Source organism: Phocoena phocoena, chromosome 5 (genome assembly GCF_963924675.1).
Source record: "Phocoena phocoena chromosome 5, mPhoPho1.1, whole genome shotgun sequence".
Lineage (NCBI taxonomy): Eukaryota > Metazoa > Chordata > Mammalia > Artiodactyla > Phocoenidae > Phocoena > Phocoena phocoena.
The window spans coordinates 27,132,648-27,147,164 of record NC_089223.1 but is presented as its reverse complement, the minus strand read 5'-3'; the positions used below and the strand labels follow the sequence as shown (position 1 = coordinate 27,147,164).

At 38.8% G+C, this 14,517-nt stretch overlaps 1 protein-coding gene across 1 annotated transcript in view; it reads right to left on the bottom strand.

Moving 5' to 3' along the window:
• The window catches only part of ARHGAP10 (Rho GTPase activating protein 10), a 328,185-nt gene that overhangs the window by 116,970 nt on the left and 196,698 nt on the right, over nucleotides 1-14,517 (bottom strand). Inside the window, exons 14-15 of the mRNA XM_065877114.1 lie at nucleotides 11,488-11,562; nucleotides 5,004-5,091 (exon numbers count right to left, since the gene is read on the bottom strand). Coding sequence (XP_065733186.1) covers nucleotides 5,004-5,091; nucleotides 11,488-11,562 — 163 coding nt within the window. The remainder of the gene's footprint in view (nucleotides 1-5,003; nucleotides 5,092-11,487; nucleotides 11,563-14,517) is intronic.

Sequence of the window (14,517 nt, the reverse complement as noted above, 5' to 3'; positions counted from 1 at the left end):
AGAAGTAACAACTGACACTGAAGAAATAAAAAGGATCATGAGAGATTACTACAAGCAACTCTATGCCAATAAAATGGACAACCTGGAAGAAATGGACAAATTCCTAGATAAATACGACCTTCCGAGACTGAACCAGGAATAAATAGAAAATATGAACAGACCAATCACAAGCACTGAAATTGAAACTGTGATTAAATATCTTCCAAAATCAAAAGCCCAAGACCAGATGGCTTCACAGGCGAATTCTATCAAAGATTCAGATAAGAGCTAACACCTATCCTTCTCAAACTCTTCCAAAATATAGCAGAGGGAGGAACACTCCCAAACTCAGTCTACGAAGCCACCATCACCCTGATACCAAAAGCAGACAAAGATGTCACAAAGAAAGAAAACTACAGGCCAATATCACTGATGAACACAGATGCAAAAATCCTCAACAAAATACTAGCAAACAGAATCCAACAGCACATGAAAAGGATCATACACCATGATCAAGTGGGGTTTATCCTAGGAATGCAAGAATTCTTCAATATACACAAATCACTCAACGTGATACACCATATTAACAAACTGAAGGAAAAAAACCGTATGATAATCTCAGTAGATGCAGAGAAAGCTTTCGACAAAATTCAACACCCTTTTATGATAAAAACCCTGCAGAAAGTAGGCAGAGAGGGAACTTTCCTCAACATAATAAAGGCCATATATGACAAACCCACAGCCAGCACTCTCCTCAATGGTGAAAAACTGAAACCATTTCCACTAAGATCAGGAACAAGACAAGGTTGCCCACTCTCACCACTCTTATTCAACATAGGTTTGGAAGTTTTAGCCACAGCAGTCAGAGAAGAAAAAGAAATAAAAGGAATCCAAATCGGAAAAGAAGAAGTAAAGGTGTCACTGTTTGCAGATGACATGCTACTATACATAGAGAATCCTAAAGATGCTACCAGAAAACTACTAGAGCTAATCAATGAATTTGGTAAAGTAGCAGGATACAAAACTAATGCACAGAAATCTCTGGCATTCTTATACACTAATGATGAAAAATCTGCAAGTGAAATTAAGAAAACACTTCCATTTACCACTGCAACAAAAAGAATACAATATCTAGGAATAAACCTACCTATCTAGGAATAAACCTACTTAAGGAGACAAAAGACCTGTATGCAGAAAATTATAAGACACTGATGAAAAAAATTAAAGGTGATACAAATAGATGGAGAGATATACCATGTTCTTGGATTGGAAGAATCAACATTGTGAAAATGACTCTATTACTCAAAGCAATCTACGGATTCAATGCAATCCCTATCAAACTACCAATGGCATTTTTTCACAGAACTGGAACAAAAAAGTTCACAATTTGTATGGAAACACAAAAGACCCCGAAGAGCCAAAGCAATCTTGAGAATGAAAAATGGAGCTGGAGGAAACAAGCTCCCTGACTTCAGACTAAACTACAAAGCTACAGTAATCAAGACAGTATGGTACTAAGAGGGAAGAGATATGGGAACACATGTATAACTGATTCACTTTGTTATAAAGCAGAAACTAACACACCACTGTAAAGCAATTATACCCCAATAAAGATGTTAAAAAAAAAAAAAGACAGTATGGTACTGGTACAAAAACAGAAATACAGATCAGTGGAACAGGATAGAAAGCCCAGAGATAAACCCACGCACATATGGTCACCTTATCTTTGATCAAGGAGGCAGGACTGTACAGTGGAGATAGGACAGCCTCTTCAATAAGTGGTGCTGGGAAAACCGGACAGGTACATGTAAAAGTATGAAATTAGAACACTCCCTAACACCATACACCAAAATAAGCTCAAAATGGATTAAAGACCTAAATGTAAGGCCAGAAACTATCAAACTCTTAGAGGAAAACATAGGCAGAACACTCTATGACATAAATCACAGCAAGATCCTTTTTGACCCACCTCCTAGAGAAATGGAAATAAAAACAAAAATAAACAAATAGGACCTAATGAAACTTAAAAGCTTTTGCACAGCAAAGGAAACCATAAACAAGACCAAAAAACAACCCTAAGAATGGGAGAAAATATTTGCAAATGAAGCAACTGACAAAGGATTAATCTCCAAAATTTACAAGCAGCTCATGCAGCTCAATATCAAAAAAAAACAAACAACACAATCCAAAAATGGGCAGAGGACCTAAACAGACCTTTCTCCAAAGAAGATATACAGATTGCCAACAAACACATGAAAGAATGCTCAACATCATTAATCATTAGAGAAATGCAAATCAAAACTACAATGAGATAACATCTCACACTGGTCAGAATGGCCATCAACAAAAAATGTAGAAACAATAAATGCTGGAGAGGGTGTGGAGAAAAGGGAACCCTCTTACACTGCTGGTGGGAATGTGAATTGGTACAGCCACTATGGAGAACAGTATGGAGGTTCCTTAAAAAACTACAAATAGAACTACCATATGACCCAGCAATCCCACTACTGGGCATATACTACAGGGCATATACCCTGAGAAAACCATAATTCAAAAAGAGTCATGTACCAAAATGCTCATTGCAGCTCTATTTACAATAGCCAGGAGATGGAAGCAACCTAAGTGTCCATCATCAGAAGAATGTATAAAGAAGATGTGGCACATATATAAAATGGAATATTACTCAGCCATAAAAAGAAACGAAATTGAGTTATTTGTAGTGAGGTGGATGGACCTAGAGTCTGTCATACAGAGCGAAGTAAGTCAGAAAGAGAAAGACTAATACCGTATGCTGACACATGTAAATGGAATCCAGGGGAAAAAAAAATGTTATGAAGAACCTAGGGGTAAGACGGGAATAAAGACACAGACCTACCAAAGCATGGACTTGAGGATATGGGGCGGGGGAAGGGTAAGCTGTGACAAAGTGAGAGAGTGGCATGGACATATACACACTACCAAACATAAAACAGAGAGCTAGTGGGAAGCAGCCGCAAAACACAGGGAGATCAGCTCGGTGCTTTGTGACCACCTAGAGGGGTGGGATAGGGAGGATGAGAGGGAGGGAGACGCAAGAGGGAAGAGATATGGGAACATATGTATATGTATAACTGATTCTCTTTGTTATAAAGCAGAAACTAACACACCATTGTAAAGCAATTATACTACAATAAAGATGTAAAAAAATTAAAAATGAAAAAAATAAATCTTCTTTAAATAAAATACTTGAAAATAGGTAACACACACCTGAACCCACTGATAAATGGTAATTTCATTAAAAAGTGGGCCAACTGGACGACACGGCCTCCTGATGTAATAACACAACAGGAAGAATACAGCACTGCTATGATGTATTCTTGCAATAAATAAACAAAAGCCGAATGTGAATCTAACGAAGCCTATAGATTTAACTATTAGCTTATAGGAAACATGACAGATAACAGAGAAAGCTGAGGATACCACCAGCCATATCTAAAATGTGGAAAATGCTATTTTAAAAAATGACTCAGGGTCTTCCCTGGTGGCGCAGTGGTTGAGAGTCCGCCTGCCGATGCAGGGGACACGGGTTTGTGCCCCGGTCCGGGAAGATCCCACATGCCGCAGAGCGTCTGGGCCCGTGAGCCATGGCCGCTGAGCCTGCGCGTCCGGAGCCTGTGCTCCGCAACGGGAGAGGCCACAACAGTGAAAGGCCCGAGTACCGTAAAAAAAAAAAAAAAGAGTAAAAATGACTCAGGTTCATCAACAAATTAAATGCTGGGGGGGGCGGGATAGAGGGAGGGGACTGCACAAATGAAAAACGACTTAAAACATACCAACCAAATGAAATGTGCTGACACTACTGAAATCCTGAAGGAATTAAAACAAACATTAAAATACGTTTTTGAAAAAAAAATCTGTAAAAATGGAACACAGATTGAGTACTGTATCATACGCATTTTGTTAGGTATGATAATTATATTCTTTTTGTCTTTTCTATAACGTCTTTTTTAAGTCCTTACCTTTTTTGAGATATGCACTCAAGTATTTTTGAGTGCAGCAATACGTTTTAGAAAATCTTTAAAGTATTATTCCGAAAAGTGGTAGTAGAGAGACTAATGAAACAAGAAGTGTCGAACGTTGAAAACTGAAGAGCAGGATAATGGGGCCATGAGGAGTCATTATACGCATCTCTCCGCTTGTATAAATTTGAAATTTTTAAAATATACAAATTTTTTAAAACACAAAATATGTAATATAAGTTGATTCTAATGTGCTTGTTGGAACCCAAATAGTGTTTACCTGAAAATCAATCCTGTGGGTTGGTTAAAAAGAACTGATGATGGGGGAGCAGTGCCATTTGTATGCCAGGCAAAAAGCAAAGTCCCCAGTGGACCCACAGCCTAAGAATTACAGTCGTGACTGTTTTCCATTCCCTTACTCCGTGTACTTGTCCTTCATCTATCCTCAAGGTTTGTGATCATTCATTTCCTTTCTTTTCTCAAGAAAGGTGAATGCTCAAAGAAATGCTGAAGCTTTTCAAACTCGAATCCTAGATACTTTCTATAGTAAATGTAAAACTCAAAGTTTATCTTAAAAAATAAAATAAAAAACCTCATCAAGTGAACTTCTTTTCAAATCGCTCTGTATATGTATGCCATCATTATAATCCTTTAAGTTCACATGGTTTACACTTAAACGAAAACGTCTTCATTTTAGCCCACAACATAAAGAAAAGATTCAATGAATGTAATGAACAGCCTTCTTCCTTACTGTTTCAGAGCATTTAATTCCAAAAACTCACATCCACAATAGACTCTATTTCAAAACCCAAGTCTATTCCAGGTCTGTTCTGTTGCAATTTATCTATCAACTGATGTTCACTGACTATGTCCCACACTTCCTGGGACATCACTAGATACGTCATAAATGTTCTCCTTTCTCATAAGGTTTGACTTTTGAGATGCATGTTCGGAGTCTGCATTTGCTGTGTGTTAAACATCCAAACAGTCCGCTCTTCCCCCGCCCCGCTACCGAGAGGAGCTCACCTCAAATACTGTTTCAGGGCACTCGTTATTGTCTTCACTTCCCAATCTATAGAATTCTCCAGGTCCACCTCATTGCAGGTTTTCACATCTGGTGAGCAAGCAAGGAAGAAAAAAATAATTCAAACCTTGACCAAATGGCTCATCTTTAAACAGCCAAACCACAAATATTGAATTCTGTGGTTTCCTATAAAAACATTACATATAATTTCTTATCATATTATAAGCCATACTCTTTTATCAGACATTTCTCGCACTTCAGAAAATCTGTAGTGAAGATCAAAGTAAAAGGATAAGGGTTGGGCTGGGAGTAGGGGAGAACTGGACAGAGCATTTAAATATTCACAACTGCAAAGCATGTACAGCTATTATTATTACTACTACTACTCTTATTATAAGGTACTACTCAGTAGCCATGGCTTACAGCATGTGGCATTTTGCAGTGTCTGTATGTTTGAACTTGTTTCAGGTGGCATGATTGCTATCATACTGTGTTATGACAGGGGCAACAGGCAGTACCCTTAATGGCAAAATTCCTATTAGAAGAACAAGAAGTCAGTGGGGGAAAGGGATGGTAAGTCTGGTCCCACATTTCTAAGGTTTATACTCATCATATTATCTTTCTGAAGACTAATACATGATCAACCAAAACAGAAATGACACATAAACTTAAAAAGTCTTTCATGGGTAACCTTTCACATTAATGTTACAATCGATACACTCATCCAAGAAATATTTACTAGAAGCCTCTATGTAACATGTCTGACATTCATTCTAAATTAGTTTTCTTTGTCCTAAAAGTACGTTAATGATGCATTTCTTACAAATGCCCTTTCAAATATCTAGTAAACTCTAAAGAAGATGTAAAACAGGCACTAAAAAAAAGAAGAAGTAGAAGAGTTGAAGGAGAAGGAGGGCAGCACAATTAATTCTGCAAAGGAAAAAGTCAACCCTGGTTGAAATAAAAGGAAAGGATAGTGGGAAGGGCAAGCATTCCGAGTGTGGTGGCTTGTGAGGCTGGGCTACTGCACTTGGCTGTGACCTGGCAGCAGGGAGGAGAGTGCAGCAAGGGACACACACCTGGGCTTCAATCCCGCCTCAGCCCTGACCAGCCTCACCACCCCAACAAGTCAGCTCCAAACCTCTCTGAACTTCAGCTCTTCATGTGCACGACGGAGATAACGTACACGCTCTCGCGGAACTACTGAGAGCATCAAAGCAAATCAGGAATGTATGCAGATTTCCATAAATCATCTGATGAGTGGGTAATTACCACAGCTGAGTCACCAAAAGTATAAGCGTCCAGTGGTGGTACCTACCCATGGGAGGGAGCAGTAAATGGCTTAGGATGAAAGACATCAAACAATCAACAGAAACTGGAGTGAGTTTCTACGCTCCAATCACACAAAGGAGAAAATAAGAGATTTGTGGAAAACACTTACTTCTCCCTCACTCCAGAATGCTGTTTCAACTAAGACCCCCCCCCAGAAAACTAGTCGTTTCAGGTATTTTTTCCTCCCTTACACTGTATTTGTCTATATACAGAAGGAAACTTGTTAGTATACCCTTTTCAAACTAAAGTTCAAAAAGAAAATCCTGTCCAAATGGGACCACCATGTTAAGTCATGCATGCCACTTAAAAAGTTTGAGGCTTTGGCATGGGAAAGGATGGGTGACAATGCAATGTTATTTCTCAAACTTTTTGAAAAGAAAGTAAAAGAGGAAGTGATGGTTATTTCACAGCCATAACATCAGATACATGAAGTCGATTACTCAAAAGTCTGGAAACTTTTCAAAGCACTTCAACAGCTCTTGATTACAGCAGCTGACAGCAATATGCAATAAACTACAACAATGGCTATTGACACTGATTACATTTTGATCGGTTCCTACAATTCAGAACTCATTTGTTACTGAGTTTGTCAGACAAGCCACAGATACATTCAAGAAATCAAATTAAGCACCCTGATTAAAGGTGCAATCCTTTATAACTAGGACTAAATAATTCTGTTCTAAAGGCTTTGCCAACCAATTACTGCAGTAACTGAATATTCTCTCTGTCATTAAGTCAATTATTTAAATCTCATACAAGTCAGATAACATTTTCAATCAACTTGCTACCAGCAAATCACCATTTTAAAATCCAGGAGGCTTCTAAAGGAAATCTTTTATTTTCAGCTTTTGACCAAATGATCATTCTATATTTTGAGAACCATAGTCTTTATATGAAAAACTAAGCCATCCTTTGAATTCATGGAATAAAAAGAAGCTGTCACATGAGAAGCCAATGACTACGTAATGTCTATTGCATTAATCCTCTATTAAATTTTCACTGTTTTCAAATAACTCAATCATCCCTAGCAGCTCTTAACAATCCGTGGATGCACTGGGACTAGGTAAATTTGTTAATAACTTATTTGGGATTCAAACTTTAAAATGCATTTAGAGTGTTCAATCAGAATATATGTTCTACCATAAATAAGGTAGAAATTCTGTTTCCTTTCTGGCCAAGGAACACTACACCTCGTGGATTAGTTTAAAACCTAAACTAATGAACAGAGATACAAATAGTTGACTTTTTATTTCGGTAAATGCTTCATAATTCTATAACCAGTGGTCATTTTTTTGAAACCGGAAACTTTCAGCCCAGCCCAACGTGCTGGCACCCTACTCGACACTGACTTGGGTCCCAGTCTAAAGTACTTGAAGACGCCCAGTGATTGAATGAGTTTGGAGAATATTCTTTATAATCCAAAATCAGAATCTTTTTCAGCTACATTAGTTTACTTTTTCCCTCAATCTTTGTGAAAAGTCCTACAAACAAAGTAAACATGGTAATATGTTTATAGTAAAACTCCCCTAAATTAGTCTGATTTCTGGCTTTCTATGGTTCTCTGTCTTAAAAATAAATAAAATCATCCAGCTGTTTTTACAAATTAAATTTAGAAACAAACAGAAAATTCACCAGCACACACAAGCTACCACCACATTTTCCCAGCACCTTCCCTTCCCAGCTCTGATGCTTTCATTCCAAAGAAGGAGAAGAAGGAAGAACACAGGACAATTCTAACTCAGCAGAATTCCAACCTACCAATTGCGATAATTCATCTGTTACATTTTCACCCCACTTACTAAAACACCGTGACTCACCCAAAGACACCTCATCTGCTATTTCTCCCTGCCTTCCCCAATTGCTTCAGGTTTCTAATAAAAAAAAAAAAAAAAAAAAAATTCTACCAGACTATGTGTGCCCTCTGTTAGAGCAAAAAAAAAAAAAAGAAGGAAAAGAAAAACACCTGTAAAGGGAAGGAATGTAATTGCTCACTGGGGCATGTTCTTGTGGAACCTTAAGAAACTTGGTCCAAGGGAAAGCTAGGAGGCTGTTGGAAAATCCAGCAGACCGCTACTTTCTGCCCCCAGGGATGAAAGCTGACCAAGAAGGCAAACAACTCTTATCACCAGGGGAGGAGGGCAGCTGCCCGCTCCTTTACCTGACCTGGAGGAGTACAAATGGTGGTCAGCTGCCATTAGTACTGCATGTGTGGCAGAGAGGAGAGAAGAAAGGGGCAGGGGAGGAAAGGGGAGCGAGAAAAAGGAATGGGGGAGGGGAAGAAGAAGAACAGGAAGGGGAAGGAGAAGAAGAACAGAGAGAAATATTTTTCTCTATTGTAATTTTAAACATGAAGGTCATGAAAACACACCCAGTAGAGACACAAGTGAAGAAAACATGCAAGATATTAAGCATGCATCCTTCTTTTAGAAATCACCACAAACTTTTACACAGGAGTATTTAAAGAACGCTGAAAATATCTGCCATTTTATTTTATGTAAAAATGGCAATAAAGGAAAAATAATAGCAAAGTAAATGATTAGCTCTCAAGAACTAAAGAGAACCAAAGTGAACAGAAGTTCCTGTCAAAAAATATAAAACGACTTGGAACTTTATCTCAGATTTTTAAAAAGTTAGGTTACTTTTCATTTCTGCAAAGAAAAATGCATTCCAAACAAAAAGTACTTTGAAAAAATTCAAATTTGAAATAAATGTTACCTGGAGGAATCGAAATTTTAAAAAATAACTGCCTAAAAATGTTAAAACTTGGTAAATCTGGGGAAGGGGTATTATGGGAGTCTATTGTACTATTTACTTGCAATTTTTCTGCAGGCTAGAGATTATTTCAAAATAAAAAATTTTGGTTTTTAAAAGTAAATAAATAATTTTTTAAAAATAACTCCTAGTACCACAAATGGGCAAAATTATCAGAATTAATTGTCTACTGGAGGGAAAAAAAATAGATTGGTACAAAAGAGCAAAATTAAAAGTCTGGCAGACTCACCCAATTTTTTTCTCTTAAACATATATAACTTTGAAACAATGTAGAGAGGTTGGGAAATGTAGAAAATGAATATCTACAGGACAGTGTGTACACAACTCTTCAGAAACTCAAATTCTTTTTTTGGAAGAAGTATAAGTTAGTTCAATTTGAACACTTGCTGAATCAGGAAGAAAGGAAAGAAACATCTTAAGGTAATCTTAAATTCATTAGGAAATAGTGAATAAACCTCTTTCGTTAAGAGCTGAAGTTTGAGTTGGTAACATAAAGTAACAAGAAAATGATATTAATGCTAATAAAAATCCAAAGTTTGTGACTGACCATCTCAAATTCATACCAGGAATTATTCAGAGATGAAGTGAAATTAATTTATCCTGTGCCGTTCCCTTAAATGCATTACTTAATAAGAAAACAGTAAGTCAGTATCTTTCTCTTGTGTCAATTCTCTAATTTCCTCTGACTGCAGAATGATATTACTGAAAACACAGCAAAAAGAATTTTTGCCAGCAGCTTAAATGAGGTTGTGTCATGCTTGTGTCCTGGACTTCTCTACGCTGAGCCTCACGGAAAGTGAAAACAGTTTTCCAGGTCATGAATTTTTGAGGGTTTAGATATTTTAAGCACCTTGCAAGTTCAGAACTGTCTTGGGACATTTCCCATGAGCAGAGGAAAGTACCACCCAAGTCCAGGGATGCGGATGATCATATGGTTTTTATAAGTTTAAGAACAAATTTGGAGACAGCTTAACACCTCAGGGTGACCACAGGGACACCTGCTTGTTTGAGCTGCCCTTGAACATGAATGAGAAGATAATAAAATAAAGCTCGGGTCCTTATAACCGATTCACTGCCAAGTGTGCCTTTCAGCCAAATCTCCCTTTCTGATACCAACAGTCTTCCAGTTCTAATCACCATAACACCATCTTGGAAATGAGAGAAGTGTTTCTAATTTTAAAATTAACTAAAAGCAGATGCTGTCGTCCCATTAAACCCTGCCAGCTGCTACTGAACCACTGGCAACCTGAGTCTATTTCATTTGGAGCCCACTAATGGTAAAAAGGAAAATCTGACTGCCAGAATTGCATACCCAAGTTAAACCAGAGAGGCAGAAAATGAAAACAACTCGTGAAAGCAAATGTATTCTAATAAGGCTCTCCAAGTCATGACGAGGCATTTTTCCTGTGCTTAATAAGCTCAGAAAAGAGTTGTTGCTTATTAAATCCTGAATTCAAACGCAGCCAAACAAGCAACGCTATCCGTAACATCCCGGCTGATTTCATTCAGCTCGGTTGATGCTTGCTCAAAGTAAGTCTTTGCGACAATGCTTTAAGATGCAGACGGGTTTAAATGCATTGACAGAATACCTGAGGGCACTGTTAATATTGATTAATTAAAGTGAGATATCAAATAAATTAATATTTAGCAAGGTCATAATGACAGATCGGTTTGACACACAGGCCCTCAAGCCTGATGAGTTATCTTCACCCCCCAGGAGGCAGCCTGCTTTGGGGTCATGGGGGGCGGAGGAGCAGGGCCTCTTACAGGTGGCACTGAGCTGACAGCAGAGTGTAATGTAAAAGCGCTTTGTCATTCACATAACGTCTGGGGTAATGAAATGAATTCACTTTCTGGCTTCCTCTTGTCTGCGATGCCAAAGAACACTGTGTTATCAGCACAGATGGAGCAGGCATGGTTCTGGAGAACAGCCTGGTGCAAACTACAAACAAGCCACTGTGCATACCAATGAATCCCTGAGAATCAGACCCTTGCTGTTGAGTGACAGTTGTGGAAGCTCCAGAAAAATGAGCGAGTCCCAGTGGTCTTGTGCAACCAAATGTACTGTCAAGACTTTGGACGGGCAATTTGGAAGCCATGCAAATCACAGAGGCCTGGCTGCTACTCCCCTGGGAGAAGCAAGCAGTAGAAGACGTTCATCCATGAGCTGCCTTCTTTTCCTCCTCCATTTCTTAGTAAGGGGGACCTGAGCAAACACTAACCGACTTCTCTGAGCCAACCGTCTCTGCTCAGGAGAAAAGGACTCCAAGACAGCAGACGAAAAGAATGGATTCCCAAGTTACGTTACTATGAAACACTGAGTTGCAAAGACAACGAACATAAACAAACAATGCATGGAAAATGATTAGAAAAGAGGCATACCCATCAACATACTGAGAAGTCTCTGGACCTTTGAACTCACCCCCACAACTCTGTACAATCCTTGGTCGTTTATACCTATTTGGAAGAGACGAAATGTTAGCAAATACAAGACAGTCAAGTCTGAAAAGCTGTCAACAAACAGTGGCACTCAGAATCCTTGCTAACTCACATTAGCAGCATTCCTGTTGCCTATAAAAACAACGTTTGACAAAAGTGAGTGTTTACCAACTTGCCTTAGCAGCTTGGTATTCATGACTTATGGTTGGAAGTTGATCTCCTGAAACACTGTTGCAGGTGGCCAAAATGTAAGGAGCCAGTGGTTATGAAAAAAAGTTGATTAAGTAGTACACATACCAATGCAATTTGCAAAGATGCATGGCACCTTTCATGTTTCTTATATTTACTTATTCTTGAGATTTGTCTTGAAAACTGTTAGCCTTTTAAAAATAATATGGTGCTGATCAGGACACAGGAAGAAACCGTTGTGTGGATGATTCTTGAAGACCATGGAAATCACTCACTCAAAAGTAAAGCAAAACTTGTTTTGTTTGGGTTTTTTTTAAGAGCCATTACATGCACTGTCCAGTAAGAAGCACTAGGACTCCAAAGGAGGATCAGAGGCTGTTTCACTGGGCTGCCTTTTATTTCGCTCTCCTTACTCAGTTTCAAGCTTCTGAAATGTCCTATTCGTCTGTTATTTGCTGAATCGTGTCCCCCAAAATTCATATGTTGAAGTCCTAACCCTCAGTATCTTCAGAATGTGACTGTTTCCGGAACTAAGGTCTTTAAAAGAAGGGGTTAAGTTAAAACAAGGTCATGAGGGTGGGCCCTAATCCAATATGACTGGTATCCTTATAAGCAGAGATCAGGCCACAGATGCAAACCGAAGGAAGACAGTGTGAAAACACAGGGAGAAGATGGCCATCCACAAGCCGTGGAGAGGGGCCCTCAGAAGAAACCAGCCCTGCGGACACCGTGTTTCAGATCTCTAGCCCCGAGAACTCTGCAAAAATAAACTTCTGTTGCTTAAGCCACCCAGTCTGTGGTACTTGATTATGGCAGCCCCAGCAAAACAGACATACCTTCTCTCTCGATTGTCTCTAGAGAGCTCAAAGGACCAGAAGAGGAAAGGCTGGCCCTTCAGCCTACACAAGACTATTAAGAAGGATCAAGAATCAAAGTAGCAGAGAGGCACCTTCATGATGGGAAACACTGACTCCAAGAGCAGAGAAAGATGCAGGTCAGCCCTGCCAGGAGTTGGGGAAAAAAAGAAACTGTCAAGAAACACAAAAATCAGAGCTTGAGCCTGCTGGAGGAGAAAACACCAGCCACAGCCCACTCCTTCTGTCTCCTACAGGCTAGAAGACCATGTCCAGAGAATTTTAAATACCAGAGGATTTTTGTCAATACTACTCTATTTAAGAAACCTAAAATAGTGGCCTCAAAGCCAGAAGCCAAAAGAGCAAGTCATATTCTGCAAACAAACGTGCCCTCTGAGAAGTGCCCGCCATACAAAGAGAAATGAAATAAGAATGTTACTTCAGCAATAATCATCACTCTGTGCTGGTAATTACTATCAGATAATAGATCAAGTTCAAATTCATCAACTGGAGGGAAGGAGAGTTCACTGCTAATGCGTAATGAAAGGTACAAGGGGGAACTAATGCTACTCAACACAGTTTTTCCTTTTTTAACATGAAATTTAAATAAACCTCCTATAAAAGCAGCTTGGAAACGGCACATAGAATACATACACTCAAGTCATGTAGGATTTACTGTTTCTTGTTACATTGTCCTTAAAAGCTCTGGACTAGGGACTTGGGACAAATTTTACATCTATGAACACACACATGACATACAAAAGACATCATATAAACAGATTTGAAGAATATAAACCAATCAATACGCCAAGTCATACGATTCGTATATCCTCTCCAACTTCTCTTCCAAATTTCCTCTATCAGCCAAAGGGATCAGCGTTTCTCATCACCAACTATTAGAATTTTGAAAATCTTCTTTGACTTCCTGTCACTTTCCAAATGCAGCAGATCGCAATCTCTGCAATTTCTTCACACTCTGGACTAATCTCTGCTTCTTCAGCACGACCTCGAACTTGATGCCTGCATGTTGAGCATCCCTACAGGGACATACACCCAACCATAATCCATTCTGAACACCATCGTTTTTTCTACTTTCTATTTTTCAAGCCACTTTGATTACCTTTAGGTCTCTCCCATCCCCATTTAAAAGTTAAAGTCATCAGATCCAATCCGAATTCCTCAGCTGAAGAAGCATGTAAGGAAGGCACAGACACATAACTCCCCATAAGGGGTCCCACCTCACCTGCCCACACTTATTGCAGAGTATTTGTCTTCAATCAGAGCAGACCGCTGACTATCAAATTCATCCCCTCCTCAGGCACAAGTCTCCTCTGATGGGGAAGTTCTTCCCCTTCTCTTCATTAATAACTCATCTGCCAAATATGTATTCACCAAACACATGGCAGGTGTGATTCTAGTTGCCCAAGAGTCGACAGTGAGCAAGGTGAAGTCCCTTTAAATCAGAAAAAAATCCCACCTTTTCTGTCACCACCCACAGTGATATTTCCTTTTATTAAAATTTTTATCTGTTTTGAACTTATATATTCTTTTCTCACCATTTTTTCTACTGAAGCGTAGTTAATTTACAATGTTTTATTAGTTTCAACTGTACGGCAAAGTGATTCAGCTATACATATCTGTGTGAGTATATATGTGTCTATATCTATTCTTTTTCAGATTCTTTTCCGTTATAGGTTATTACAAGATATTGACAATAGTTCGCTGTGCTCCACAGTAGGTCCTTGTTGTTTACCTAATTTATATACAGCAGTGTGTATCTGTTAATCCCAGACTCCTAATGTCTCTCCCCCACCACCGCCACTATCTCCTTTGGTAAACCTAAGTTTGTTTCTATGTCTATGAGTCTGTTTCTGTTTTTGTAAATAACTTCATTTGTATCATATTTTAGATTCCACATATAAGTGATATT